Source organism: Centruroides vittatus, unplaced genomic scaffold, assembly GCF_030686945.1.
Source record: "Centruroides vittatus isolate TY-2023 unplaced genomic scaffold, ASM3068694v2 contig_461, whole genome shotgun sequence".
In the NCBI taxonomy this organism is placed as follows: Eukaryota; Metazoa; Arthropoda; class Arachnida; order Scorpiones; family Buthidae; genus Centruroides; species Centruroides vittatus.
The window spans coordinates 1,911,276-1,927,360 of record NW_027122257.1 but is presented as its reverse complement, the minus strand read 5'-3'; the positions used below and the strand labels follow the sequence as shown (position 1 = coordinate 1,927,360).

General features: G+C 31.5%; 1 protein-coding gene across 1 annotated transcript; it reads right to left on the bottom strand.

Annotated features, from left to right (window-relative positions):
• Positions 1-1,650: 1,650 nt before the first annotated feature.
• On the bottom strand, positions 1,651-2,752 carry LOC136977625 (nose resistant to fluoxetine protein 6-like). Its single transcript, XM_067273161.1, has 4 exons — positions 2,597-2,752; positions 2,295-2,481; positions 1,913-2,055; positions 1,651-1,830 (listed from the first exon to the last, which is right to left on the bottom strand). The coding sequence occupies exons 1-4, from the start codon at positions 2,750-2,752 to the stop codon at positions 1,651-1,653; spliced, it is 666 nt and encodes a 221-aa protein (XP_067129262.1).
• Positions 2,753-16,085: the final 13,333 nt, after the last annotated feature.

The window sequence follows — 16,085 nt, the reverse complement described above, 5'->3', positions numbered from 1 at the left end:
ATTATTATTATTATTATTAACCTATCTCGATTATATTATAAGATGTAAAACTAATATTCGAAAAAAGTAATTAATAAAAGACATAAATCTATCTTGAGGAAACCGTGTTTTGTATTTTCGTTTCTTTTCTTTTCTTTCGAAGACACAATGTAGTGACGTAAACTTAAACACTGGGCGAATTTTTCATCCTTTTTATTCGGTTGGAACGCTTTTTTATTACATAACGCGTTTCGGGCCGATGCCCCTCTTCAGCCAACTAAACATTAAAAAGTGAGAGATGACTATATACAAATATTTAAAATAAATATCGTGACAGTATACATAATTAGTTTTTTAGAGGTTGTTACCTTCTAAATCCTGGTAAGAGCTTGTATACCGTTAAAAGCTGGTCCGTACCTCATTCGGTAGTTTAGACGGATGTAATAGTCCAAGGGTACGAATCTTGATAAAAATTCCATAAAAAAGAAAGGTTTAGTATCAGTCTGTAGAAGTATACGGGGTTATTCTTTCACAAATCATATTCGTGAAACCATACCTGAGATTCGTCTTCCGGTGTGTTGTCTAACACTGAGCTCGTACTCCTCCACCTCAACTGCGGAGCACGATCTATTTTTAATTTGCATATGTCTGGTCGAGCATTAGCAGGGGAATGTTCCTTTTTTTTTTTAATAGGTTTCTTTTCCGATAAAATTATTCGGGGGGTTTAGCGGTGATTTTTTTAGAACATAGCACGTGGCCATTGCTATTTTTTCCCGCTTTTAGTATTTTTAATATTTGTCGCTATGCAAATGACGTAACAGATCGTAAAACAGTTTTTTATTTTATAGTATATTTTATAGTAATTTAATCCAGTTTTCATTGATTTTTATGCTTAGATTAGTATTTATGCAAGTCTTATTTTTATTTTTAATGATTTCTACACTTTCTTTGAATTTTCTGTTGTATGTCTTCTTTTCTCTATGTAAAATGCTTGTTATTAGTTCGGATGATGTTGTCAGTGTTAGACAACACACCGGAAGACGAATCTCAGGTATGGTTTCACGAATATGATTTGTGAAAGAATAACCCCGTATACTTCTACAGACTGATACTAAACCTTCCTTTTTTATGGAATTTTTATCAAGATTCGTACCCTTGGACTATTACATCCGTCTAAACTACCGAATGAGGTACGGACCAGCTTTTAACGGTATACAAGCTCTTACCAGGATTTAGAAGGTAACAACCTCTAAAAAACTAATTATGTATACTGTCACGATATTTATTTTAAATATTTGTATATAGTCATCTCTCACTTTTTAATGTTTAGTTGGCTGAAGAGGGGCATCGGCCCGAAACGCGTTATGTAATAAAAAAGCGTTCCAACCGAATAAAAAGGATGAAAAATTCGCCCAGTGTTTAAGTTTACGTCACTACATTGTGTCTTGAAAAGACATAAATATTATTCTTCAAAGAGAGAGTTTATTTTGTTGTTCTTTAATTTTACTATTAACAAATACTATGAAATTTCTGCATGTAACACAAAGCGAAGAGAAACTAGGGGAATGAGAGTCAAAGAAAAGAATTTTCGTCGTCATCATAATCGTATGAGACACAATATTTAAAGTTTCTGTTCTGTTTTATTTTACATATCCGTTGTTTCGGCATGGTTTACAAATTGCTATTGCGTGTTTGGATGTCATAGCGTTTCGGCCAAGTCACCAGAAACGTTTTTGACGTTGACAGTGCAAACATTTTTGATATTAAGTAAGAAACGGGTGCTTCGATGAATGTGTAGAATAGAAATGAAGCAATTAAGGTGAGAAACATCACAAATGAAAACACCATCCACTACAAATAAAATATAAACAAACATAAATCAATACTTCTTTTGCAATGTTTTAAACTTAAGTAAAAATTTTAGTATTTTTACCAAATCTAGATCCGATATCATTTGGGCTTTCCTTGCTTTTCCAAAAATATACAGGATTACCAACACATGCAAAATATATATCCAAACGATTAGACGATTCAGTATCACGAATGGTTTAAGTGATAAAAATCGATTCACTATTCCTGAAACAAATCATTTTTGATTTTTTAAATAGTTTATATGAGAAAGACAATTATACAATAAATTTTCAAATATTTGAATTATTTCCTAAGTTAACTCCTAACAGTTTGGGCTCTGCGGTTATTATTACTATTATTATTATTATCATCATGATCAAACCATTTCTAGTATATTGTAAGATATGTTAATATTCGATTTAATCTTTAAGTTTATTTTATCTTCATTAAAATTATTAACCAACCTCCATATCCTGTCGTGCACACTACACACACCCAGGCTATGCCTAATGCCCATAAAAATGGAAGAACAGACTGAAGTATCATCATATCTTTATGATCTACATTAATCTGGTTGATGTATGGATAAGGAAGGAAGATCACGATCGACATCAAAACTATGGAAACACACCACCCAGAAATTAAAATTGCCTGAAATACACAAAACAACACTTTACTAAATTTCATATCTTCGGTCAAAAGTAAAAGTGTAAGTGCGTCATCCTGTAAATTTTATTCTTTAGAGTAAATGAAAGAGTTCGCTTACTTTTTTAATCTTCACAGTTTTCGAATTTAGAATAATTCCAACAAGCAATCCGAAAGAATATATACTGAGATGACTGTAGTAAGGTTTAGTATGAATTTTCATATACTTCTCAATTTTTCTAGGTATGAAACAATGGAAATATATTAGTTTATACATGTTTTCATATATTTACAATAGAGTACAATATTTACGGTATTTTACAATGTTCAGTCTTTAAATTTTCAAATATAGTTCTATGAAAAAGTCATTTCTAATCATGTCAATTGAAAGAAATACAACTGGATCTTTTGTTTTACAGAGTGTAGTGCGATCGAGTTCTTTTCGTAAATGCACGTAATCATGATAAATGTCACATTTGTGTGCGATTAAGAATACGTTTTGTACTCTGCAAAAGATAGACGGTGCAGAGCTTTAAAATTAGATCAAACGTTATTTTTCTTATAACTCAATCTGTAAAAGTTTACATTTTACAGTTTACATGTTGGAAGTGTTCATTGTAAGCACAAACGCACGTGGCGATTCACCTTTGTAGTCATGCCGAATATAGAAACATTATTGAAAGCTAGTGGCAACGTTCCTTTTCAAGAATCATCTCTGTACTCCTTTAGATAAAGCAAAAGAAGAAACAAGACGAAGACAAATCGAAGGATTTGAAAGGAAACCTCTGCATGCACTGAGAATGAGATTTGGTTTTAAAGTATGCTTCGAAAAGAAAACACGCTGTAATTGTGAAAAATAATGCCTGTTCTGTACATGTTTAGCCATCATTACTGCATCGTGATGTTGGAGAAACAATAACAATTGTTCTTATCTATAATTTTATATTATTAGAGTGGAGTATTCCATCCAGCAATTTAAACATTTACACTTTAGGGGGAAAAAATATTATTAACAGTTCTATCCCTCCTTACTGTTGTTAATACATAACTTTGTTCTATCTGTTACTAAAGAATAGCAATTATCAAAGAAATCATTATATGAATACAGTTATAGCTGTTCTTGGATTAATTGCAGATAAATAATGATTCCGCATCCGTCACGAAATACTCTTACACCAACAATAATTTCCAAGTTTACAGAACGCCCGACAGCATAAATTTTATACACAATTCTATTATAAAATTTGTTATAATTACAAATACTAATAATTTCTATGACTAGTTACATTGCTTTCTCGAAATATAATTTTAAGTAAATTAAAAGTAATTAAGTACGAATTTCCTTTCATACACGTTGCAAACAAAACAACATTCTTATATAACGAAGTACCTTACAATATTAGTTTTACTCTAATGTGTTAATCTTATTTCTGCTTCTTTCACAACTGAAAATACCTTCCCCGTTCCAATATGCGAATCCAATTCGAGATTGTTATAAACAGTAACAAAACAAGCCTTTGCACTTGAAACGAAACTCCTTTAACAAATGAAGTGCGCTACTTGAGCTGTCATTTACAAGAATGAATTGGCTTAACCGGTTTCATCGTGCTTGCATGCCATAACGGCAGATCGCCAACGACTGCTGTGGGAAGATCGAATTTTGTGTTGGCTTTTATGAAATTCCCACTTGGTACGTTCTTGCATCCTGTATAACTGTGGAGCGAACGTATAGATTGACCGGTGTCTCAACGAATTGATAGGAATAGGTCACATGACTTTACTTACGATACGTACAGTACAAGCAGGGCCGGATTATCGAATAGGCAAAGTAGACAAATGTCTAGGGCCCGTAATTCGGAGGGGCCTGGCTTCAGTGCAGATTTCTCTGTTTCAAAACGAGTTAAAAATTATGTAAGAAATTCGATAGGACAGAAAAGGCTGTATTTAACAATTCCTACTAAGCTCCGCTCGACTAGCTATTACCTAGAAAAAAAAAAAAGGATCAACAGCCACCCGTGCGTCAGAAGTAATATACACGCCACGAGATCTCTCGCACCATCTAGAACAGTGGTTCCCAACCTTTTCTAGGATGCGGAACACTTTTGTAAGCAATTTTCTTTAGCGGAACACTTACCTAAGTTAATATGAAATACATAAGCTTGTCATCAGTTATTTTATTAGAATTGAGCAGTTATAATTCAAAATCTCTACTCATATTATTAACGCCAATTCTAAGACAGGAAAAAATATACCTAAATAACTTTAATGGGAAACTTGTGCCTGATGTTTTTTACATATTTCATTCAGTTTTCATCATTGCCTTATCTTATTCGAAACAGTAGTACACTCGATAAGTACGAGTCGTACATATATATTTAAGTTTATGAAAATTTTATGATTTTAATTTTTTAATATTCGGCGGATCGAATACGATTGTATACTTTCTGATTTGCGACTAAATCTGCGGAACACTTAGGAGATGCTTACGGAACACCAGTGTTCCGCGGAACACCGGTTGGGAACCACTGATCTAGAACTATTCCTAGGGCCGCCTCTCGTGGTAGTACTGACGTATGGTTATGATTTATTTTCTAAATCTAAACTTATACGTCGCGACATCGCATATTCGATATAGCGTTCAAGTTGCCCGAGTGCGAAGATATTACTATTCAATAGTGTTTTATAAAAGAGATAAAAAGGGTGACACTACGGTGTGACTTGGAGTGACACCACGATATCCGCACCGGGTGTCACCCATGCTAGCTACGCTAATGTCACATTATATAAGATTTGTTCAGAAGCAACTTATTTAAATGGGGCCCCAATTTAAATTTTGTCTAGGGCCCGCTAGAGGCTTAATCCGGCGCTGAGTACAAGAGTAAGCTTAAACCTCTTTGCGTAGGAAAAGTACTATCGTCTGGACGGAAACTCTTTGGAGAAAAACGATTTGGTTTAAGAAGTTGCCCTTTCTAGTCTTATAGAAATATTGAATGTAATTATCTGCCGGCTCATATGAAGGACTTAAACAAAACTGTGTGAAGGAAAATGTCAAATTTTCAAGCACAGTTCAAGATGAGTTGTGTTCGGTATTCCGGCGCTGGTGATTTCTTCCGTGTGATGGGACTATCAATGCGCAATGCTATGAGAAAATTGACAACTGCATTCTCTGTCTTTTTTATCCCATCTGCGTTTGCAGAGAGATGCAATCTTCCAGCAAGCACTCGCGCAATCTCGCACTGAGTGTCTACTACTGTTTAGCGTCGGAAAAATTGATGGGTTCCAAATTCCCCCGATCATAATCCTTTCGAAATCCTTTGACGTATCCCTAATAACGAAGTGCGAAAAAGCAAGCCCTAAACAAAACACAGCTGAAGAGAATGTGGACGTTGTACACCTGTTACGGTGATTGAGCCAACTATTTTTGTAAACCAAAGGTGAAGTACTTTATTTATTTAAGAAACCTCGTTTCAAATGCAAATAGATATAATATTCTTGCCGGATATAACAATCACAAGGGTATGAGCATATATTTACTGCCCCGGGGCTAGTACTAGAAAGCCGTTTCTATAGTGATTTTGTATACTGTAGCGTATCGCTTATCCCGGTTTTAGGACTTTTTTATTTAACAGTCGACTTCTTAGTCTTATATAACAAATAGAGCGTCACAAAAACGTTATTATTTACACTTTATCCTTTGTTTTTCTGAATCTATTAAAGTTTTATAATTATTACTGTCAGTATTTTGCATAATTTTACAAAGTTTGTTAGTTACAAAAGGGACCAAACATATTATATTTTTCCGAAATTTAATTTTTATGTACAGTGTTGAGCAATACTCTCTATGTTGTATATATTTTACATAATGTTTTTTTAAAAATTGCTTGCGTGTTTTTGAAAATGACTTTCGGCTCATTTAATATACTTTCTTTTATCTAAATACAGCCTAATTTCTTATTATTTTACATTTCTTTTTCATGTCTACGTTCTTGTCTGTTTCATAACATACCATTCTTTTCCATATTTATTAAATAGCGTTATTTAATATTACAATATTAAATTTTTTCTCACCCTGTACTAAACATATAGTTAAAATAAAGAGAAAAAGGAATAAATTAGATAAGACAGAAATGTAGCAAAATGTAGTTTTAAACGTGTAGTTTTAAATGATTTTAGTTGATTAAATTAATACATACCTAAAATCAATTTGTTTTGAGATAATCCCATAACATTCATAAGAAAATATATAGGAAATATACAAAGCTAATCCTCCGAATATATAGGCGAATAACACAGCAAATCCCAGTTTTGGCCATCTGAAAAATTTCGAATCATTTATATTTGCATTAATAATATTAACGAGTTTGTGTCGTTAACATACGCGTTTGTCTATTAAAACACACTTTCTGCAAATCATCTTTAGAAATATAAAACAATATTTGAACTTCGATAGCTATCACTTATAATCAATGAAATATACAGAACATTAAAGCTATTAAGCACTGGAATTTCTGAGTTATCGAGTTAGCGTTGTTATTTTGTCCATAGAACAGTTTAAATATGAAATGTAAATTATAGTTAACAAATAAAGTCAGATATAAATATCTTAACCGTAAATATTGAGAAATATTTTTAAAATAAGAAATCATTTCTTAGATCCATTTAGCTTGTATCTTATGAGAAGAAAATAAACTTACCTCTCTTGCACGTAAAGTATTGGCATAGTGAAAAGGCTGATTATCAACAGATTACTCACAAACCAAGTAAAAGTAATCATCTAAAATAAATACCAGAATGAAGCATAAGTGTATATAAATGTAAAACTAAAAAACAATTCTTCTATTTGTATATAAATTTATTCAAAATAAAAATGATTCTTAAAAAAATCTACGTTTTTCTTAATCAATGAATATATCTAAACTTACTTAATTACACGAAATAATTTACAATTGTAGAAAATATTGTAAGAAAAAATTTTTTATAGTGTTTAAGATTGTACAATACATTAGTACTTTACCAGTTTAAATAAATATACGCGCAGTCCATTGTGATCGTTGTAACCGGTAGGAAAACTGAACTCGTATGCATTTAAAACGAGTCGTAGAATAAAGTAGACCTATTCTACTCAGCTTTGGTTTATAGAAAAATTTGGCTCAATCATTGTAACAGATGCCTGTACACCCAAGAATGGTTTATTCCTCCAAAATGTCGAAGGCAGTTAATTTACACGCATCCAACCTTCGCGTGCAATTACTACTTCGTGGGTCTTCCTCAGTACCGTACACTTTGGAAACTCGCCTAGGCATCGATATGACGTAAGCACGTCAAAGATCTTGTGGAATGTTGGACCACCCTTCCTGGAGAATCCTTTCAGCTAATCTTTTGATCAAAGCTTGAGTTTTTGCATGTCCTACGTCCAATATGCCCATATAGAACCGGAAAGACCAAATCACTTTCCGTTGCTTAGCTTTCTTCTAGACAATGGTTCCTTGCAAATGCAAACCGTTCCTTTCGCACAAAAACCCAACCCTAAATTTGTACTAAGTTAAGTGTACTAATGTGAGAGTAATGGCTTTGTAGAAATTGTTGCTTAATAGTTATTTATGTTTCTTTTGAGGATTTTTTTTTTACTTTTAATGAGAATAGTTTATAATAGTAGAATAAGTAAGCATCTGTCTTGTTTAAATTTAATATAAACAAGCCATAAGAAAAAGAAAATATTAAATTTTATAAAATGTATTGTCTAATAATCCTCGTCGGATTAAGATGTATATAAAATTATAAACACTAGATATGTACTGTACTTGAATCCGAATTTCCACCTATACTTGTTCTTTTAAAAAACACGTACAAATTTACTAAAACGGATTGAGATATTACGTTAACCCGAAATGCATATGTAGAAGAGAAAGTCAAATAATAAATTGTGTTGCTAAACCAGTACACATTTGTCTCGCTGTTTGAAATACTACACCTGATAACAAAGAATTATAGAGTTAAAACTCACAAAATTCAATCTTTTTCACTTTTTTCTTCACACAGTTTTGTTTGAGTGTTCCATTCAGCCGGCGAATAATTCTACGTACAGTATTTCCATATAGGAGCCAGAAAGGGCCAGACGTCAGACAAAATCAGTTTCAGTGAACGAGCTACCGTCTAGATAATGTTTTTTTCCTCTGTAGAACTGACATCAACACATGCTTTCTCTTAATCTTGTACGATCCGTAACTCAAGTCATATGATCTATTCCTGCCAGTTCGTCGAAACACCGATCAGTCTATTTGTTCGCTCCACAGTTATACAGCACTGAAGAACGTACAGTACGTGATCGGTATTTTATGAAAGACGACACAAAATTTAATCTCCTGATAGCAGCGTTGGCGATCCGCCATTACGGCATCCAGGCCCGATAAAACCGGTTTCTTCGTAGTGTCCGAGGAAGGTTCTGAAAGTAGACTCGTCCAAACACAATACCCGAACGATCTGTCATAGAGCTGTTCTATTTTGTCATTTGTGCAGGATCTTATAGCGTACTGACAGTCCTAGCCTTTGTCGTGACAATTTTTGCGTTTTGCTCAATGCAGAGACTGCAGAAGATTTTATAGGTTCTTTTGTTTACTTAATTTCAACGGTGCATTCGCAAATCAAGTTAAAACTTGTTTTTTCCAGCTAAATAAATTATCCGTAATGCTGAATGCGAGTAAATTTACTGCCTGTATCTTATCAGAGGAGTGGTGTATTCAGTCATATATATGCATGTTACAATGAATGTGTCAATTCTTTTCTGTAAACGAACGCTCAAGTAGAGTGTTTAATTTATTAAACTATTTCGTTTCAAGTGAAAAGGATTTAAGATTGTACAGTTTGTAACAACCGGTTATAGAATTCACGTATATTTACTACCACGGAGCAGGTATCCATTGTATTGCTGTCTGTGTGCTATGTCGAAGATATAAGAGAAATGTAATAGATTATTCCAATAAAAAGTAATTTAAAAGATGTGATATTTTTCTCTATTCCTACAGATAAATTATATTATATTTATTTGTATATTTTAAAATTAAAAAATATCAAATGTATATAAATATCCAGTTACTTATATTACAGACATTACATAGAAATCAGTGTACTTTATAAATAACAAAAATACATTTAGTTTGATAAGTTTTATTTGTTAATGTTAATAACAAATAAACTTATCAAAATACTTTTTAATTTATCCAAAAGCGTGGTTATTTTATAATCTGCAATTTTGTCTTCCGTAGTGGTACTAATATAAAAGTATAAAATATAGCATATCTAAAGTATAATGTATAGTACATAAAAATACCATAATCATCTATTTCAACACAAACGATAATTGTTTTGACTATCTACAGAATAACAATAAGTAATTTATACTTTATTCAAAATAAAACACATACGTGCTTACGAAATATTATTCATTTTCAGCAAATATATACGGTAGACTTAAGAAAATGTAGTTTGGATTTGATTACCGCATTGACAACCACAGATTCATTTCGAAGCATTAAGGTATAATAAATTGGAACATTTTCTACATTTAAAAAATACTCCATACTGGAAAATTATCGAAACAAAACTTTTTGCATTATATCCTGTGAGAGTGTGTAAAAAATCTATCGTGTTCTAACAATACATTAAAACCTTCATTATGTCAGTATACTTTAAAAATTACTTGTCAGACATTGAAACATATATGCGTGTTGATGGTGTTTTCCTTCTTTCTGAAAAATTAATAAATATAATAATTTGTTTTATAAAACCGTGTCTTGTTCTATAATTTAGACTTGATAAACTCTAATGTTGTGTGTTTTTTCTTCAAAGACACTTGACAAGTTTTCTATCAGATATCTTTATTCGTTCTCGTTGATACGGTACTCTGTCTGTACACGTTTCGGGCCCTGCCCCTCCTCAGTCAACTGTTGATTATCTTTTTTAAAAAAATGTAAATCTTGTTAACTGTATACATTACGTTGTAAGAAGTTCATCGACTATAAAAGGTGTATTATAACTTTAAAAGTTCGCTGTAAAACATAAAAATATATTGCAAATATGAAAGATTTTTAAAAACTGTTTCCGCCCCCTTTTTCTCTTCCACCCCTCCTTGATGTTTACATTGGTACGGCCAGTGTTGCCACGTATGGCGTTCGCCGCTTTGTGGTCGTTTACTAAAACTTTTTTGCAGGCTTATTTTTTTCAAAAAGAAATTGTTTTTTATAATATATTAAGCCAGTTGTCGTTTATTTTAAGGCTTAGGTTTTTATTTATATTGTGTTTACTTTTTATAATTACTATGGTTTCTTTAAACTTCCGGTTGTCAACGTTAATTTTTCTTTATGCAGTATTTTGACGTTATCTTTGTCTATGTTGCAGTTATTTAGAGTACAATGTTCGTAAAATGCAGAATTAATTCTATTGTATTTTAGATCTGCTATATGTTCTTTCAGTCTAATTTTTACTTTTCTTTTTGTTTCTCCTATGTAATATTTTTTATTTTTGCAGGTACACGGAATTTTATATACTGCACTTTGAGCTTCGGTCGGTATTTGTTGGTTTTTTAACGGGTTCGAGGTTAACAGCTTGCTCTCCATTTTTTGATATGTTGGTGCTAATTTGTAGTTTATTCTTTTTATTTCTGTATTGATTTGTTCATATAAGCCTTTGATATAAGGAAATTTAATATATTTTGTTTTAGTTACTTGTTTATTTTGGTTAAGCGTTTGTGGGTTATTAAGTTTGGTTTCCCATCGGTTTAACAGTCTTTGCGGGTATCCTGCTAGGAGAAATTTCGTTCTTAATTCCATGAGGTCTTCATATACGTGTACTTCTTGGGTTGTCCGGTTTTTTATTTTGTCATATTCCATTTTATATATATTGTACTTGACGTATAACGGCATTTTTGAGTGGTATCTAATTGTTTCTTGGTTAGAACTTGGCTTTTTGTATATTCTATATTCTAGATGTTGTTTTAGTCTTGTTATTGTAATATCTAGGTAATTTATTGTTTGTTTGTTATATCTTCGTTTTCTATTTTAAATTTTATTGCGTTGTGTATATCATTTACTTGCTTGTTAATTTCTTCTATATTAATTTCTGTTTCGTCGTATATTATTCAATATATTGATATAAAAGACAAGTACAGAATGGCTAGCCTGGACATAGTTGATATGTATCCATCAATAACTTGGGACATAATAGAAGAAAAACTTAATAATTTAAACGTCAATAAAGAAATAATAGATTTAATAGAATTCACGTATAGAAGTAACCACTTCGAAACCAACGGAGAATACTATACCCAAACAGGAGGAATAAGCATGGGATCGGTGATCGGCCCAAAACTAGCCGAACTGATTATGATAGATATCGATAACATAATATATAATATACCAGGCGTAAAATTTTACAAAAGATACGTTGACGACATTTTAATAATATACGACGAAACAGAAATTAATATAGAAGAAATTAACAAGCAAGTAAATGATATACACAACGCAATAAAATTTAAAATAGAAAACGAAGATATAACAAAGCAAACAATAAATTACCTAGATATTACAATAACAAGACTAAAACAACATCTAGAATATAGAATATACAAAAAGCCAAGTTCTAACCAAGAAACAATTAGATACCACTCAAAAATGCCGTTATACGTCAAGTACAATATATATAAAATGGAATATGACAAAATAAAAAACCTAAGCCTTAAAATAAACGACAACTGGCTTAAAATATTATAAAAAACAATTTCTTTTTGAAAAAAATAAGCCTGCAAAAAAGTTTTAGTAAACGACCACAAAGCGGCGAACGCCATACGTGGCAACACTGGCCGTACCAATGTAAACATCAAGGAGGGGTGGAAGAGAAAAAGGGGGCGGAAACAGTTTTTAAAAATCTTTCATATTTGCAATATATTTTTATGTTTTACAGCGAACTTTTAAAGTTATAATACACCTTTTATAGTCGATGAACTTCTTACAACGTAATGTATACAGTTAACAAGATTTTACATTTTTTTAAAAAAGATAATCAACAGTTGACTGAGGAGGGGCAGGGCCCGAAACGTGTACAGACAGAGTACCGTATCAACGAGAACGAATAAAGATATCTGATAGAAAACTTGCCAAGTGTCTTTGAAGAAAAAACACACAACATTAGTGTTTATCAAGTCTAAATATAATAATGTTTGTTGTATTATTTATTCGAAGAATGAAGAGACGTTTCAGTGTTGAGTAAGTCTAAATAAATGTAAACTGAACCACGTATTCAAATATCCATAATGCCCTTTATATAGAAACTGATCATTTCTGAAAACTTTTATAAGTAATGTTTTAAAATCAAAATACAGTACAGTAGAGCGTCGATAAGTGGAACGTCGGTAAGTGGAATGGTCGGAAAGTGGAACGATTTTCAGTCGGACTGTGTCGTGCTGAATCGAATGTTTTTGATACTAAATTTACTTCTAAAGTATAATTTTCATGTTTTCTATATTCTTTAATATATTTATTTTGTTTGTACAAAATGCAAGAAATAATTTTTAACGATACGATAGCCTCGATGATTATTATAAAAATTTTCGTTAGGCTTAAAATCGACGAAAATTCAACACGAAGCGACACGCAACGGAGAAAACTTCAACAGGAAGCGATACGCAACGGAGAAAAATTTGAACATCGGACAGGTTAATGTATTTTTTCGTACAAAGTCGGAAACTGGAACAAATCATTAACTGGAAGGACCCCAGTCCCCAATTGGTTCCACTTTTCGACGCTCTACTGTACTTTAACATTAAGCATGTCATTACTAAGTGAGAGGTTTAAGTATAACGCAAAGTCGTAAATTAAATATAATTTGTAAGAAAAAAGCCTTACGTGAGGTTTGGATCCGATATCCAGAAAAACGTGTATATGAAGAATAAACGTCCACCAATTTCTCTCCACGTTTTTTGCTTCGCGAACAATTTTGTACCAATGAGGTCCGTCTCCAAACAAAGGCATGACGATGGCAACCGCCAATACACAGGCTACTGGAACAGTTAACCTGTAAACACATATTCATTTAATAAGATTTTCAATAAAATTCAATAATGTTAAACTTTGATAAAAAAAATATATATAGATAAGTTGAAACTGTAATTTATTGCAAATACAACTCTGCTTACACTGAATTTTGTTCACTAATGTATAATATCAAAATATAAACAAAATTATTTATGCATTGTGCTATGAATTATTTTATTTTTAAAATAAAATGGAATTCGCTGTTAAAATATGTAATTAAACAGAAGTCTTCAAAAGTCAGAAATATAAATGATGTAAATATATGGTTGAATTCCTGTTAGTAACTTTAAATTAAGTATAGGAACACTAAACATGCAAATACAGTCAGTTTCGAAATAATAGATCCACTGTGAAATAATGAAATTAATAAAATAATTAGGAGTACTGTACAATGTGGAACTGATTTCCATTCAGACACAAAGTATTTTATTGTCACAATTGAATGAATATAGAGCTACACAAATAACATGTAATAGATCACCCCTTGGGTAACTCAAAAACCAATAAGGTAAACTGGCTTCTGATTTCCTGTAATTCTGCCAATTCAGCAGTCATTTGTTTGCAAAGAACATTACAAAACATAAAAACAGATAAATAATTGGTTCATTAAAATATCGTATGATAATAATTTCATCAAAATCAAGAGTACTGATAACATAATAACAACATCATAACATGAAAAATAAATTAATTTTAACAAATGTATAAATAATACCTGTTCAAATTGAGAGGACCATTTCTACTTTAGCAGTTAAATTGCAATTTATATGGAATATACCAGAAAGAAAGTATAAAATACAGTGAAAAGAAAGTAGATTAGTGGTGAATTTCTACAAAGTATAGTTATGGAATACATGATAAGTTAAAAGTTTTATTATGGAAAAGGGGAAAAATCCTTCTCATCAATTATGGAAAATTACTTCAATTTTAGTGAAAAATATAGAACAAAAAGTGATCTGAAAGAGTTTTTGAGCTGAATCTCCGTCAAAACTAGTAATTTCGGAAAACTTTTTAATTTTACAATGAGTCTGAAATAAATTTCATCTCATCTAGCCATAAATTTGCCAGAATTAACTATGATTTGATAACTATACAGTTATCAAATCATCTAATTATCTGGAAAAATAGAAAATGAAAGAAATTTTGTCTCGAAATAAATGCCTCAAAGAGAAGAATTTGGCGTTGGCTATAAATCTCCTAACGTAGACTAAACAATTAAGATCAGTGATGTGGAGAGAAGAGAAAAAGTTGGACATGGATGGGCCAGATGGTTCGTAAAGAAATTAACACAATACCAGAAAAATCTTAAAAATTCACTCAAGACTGCAGCAGCAGGAAGCGTATGATGCGGTATGCACTTGGATGTGCTGGTGTGACAAATGAAGCTTTTATCTCTGCTTGAATTATATCTGCAAAATCACTTTGAAATAGAATGGGTATGCATGTTTAAACTGGCCGCAATGTTTACCCGATGTTAATAGTAAAGAAAACACGTTTGGTACTATAGTAAGGAAAGTTTATAGGAATGAATAGCAATAGAAATCAACGGATTCATTAAAATAAAGCAATAACTGATGCATTTTAAATAATCACAGACGAAAAAGGCAAATTCTTCAAACAATGCTACATAAATTTAACGACATTATTAATAAACAGATGGGTTTATTTCTAATTAATAATAAATGAAATTACTTTTTATTTAAATATTGAAGTGGCTCTATTCTTTAAGGAAAAATATATCCTATACAACATTGTCAAAATTCATTTATATTTTTATTTTATTACGGTCTACAGTATTTTGATATTATTATTATTCTATCATATCACAATTAACCAATAGTCAATTGTCTTCTATTGTTTTCTAATGTATTTGTTAATTCTTTTTTACTGTTATTATTCAGTGTCTGTATTATTTCGGGACAGAATACACGAAACGTGTAACTCGGCAAAGCCGATGTCGTGAGGAAGCAGAAATTTTATAACTCGATCTACGGACTACTTCATTACAGAAAGATTCTGTAATGACCATGGATTGGCATCACTTTTCGGGTCTATAAAAGATGCAAGACGTGGAGGCATAGAGAAAGCAAACTTCTGCAGCAACGGTGTGAGGATGTTTTCACATTCTACAGTACAAACAATGAAGATAGAATGTTGAAGAGAAATTTTAATCGTGGAATTATCTACAATTTGACCAAAAAGTTAAACATTCTATTCTAGAATTGGATTTTTTTCTTACTGTAATTTTTGTCTTTAAAGATAATTCGTTATTAAAAACTATTTCAGTTCTCACACAAACCTGGGAGAAGCTCTCTCTTAATTTATTTTTCAATTGAATAAGTGAAGTACGAATGTATAATATAATAAAATTCAAAAAGTAAAAATAATCGAAAATTTTATATAAAGTAATAATTTCGTTATCAGTCTTTAACTTTTACGTTAATAGATTAATAAAGTTGTTATATAATAACATCTGAATCACAAAGACACTAAAAGTAAATGTTTACCTCAGTTTTGATGAAG

Excerpts from the sequence above, each read along its gene's own strand:
- LOC136977625 (XM_067273161.1), bottom strand. The coding sequence starts at position 2,752 with ATGTATAAACTAATATATTTCCATTGTTTCATACCTAGAAAAATTGAG. Across the intron at positions 2,056-2,294 it reads GTGCACGACAGGATATGGAG|GAATAGTGAATCGATTTTTA; the intron begins GTTGGTTAATAA and ends GATTTGTTTCAG. Across the intron at positions 1,831-1,912 it reads TGATATCGGATCTAGATTTG|TGGATGGTGTTTTCATTTGT; the intron begins GTAAAAATACTA and ends TTTTATTTGTAG.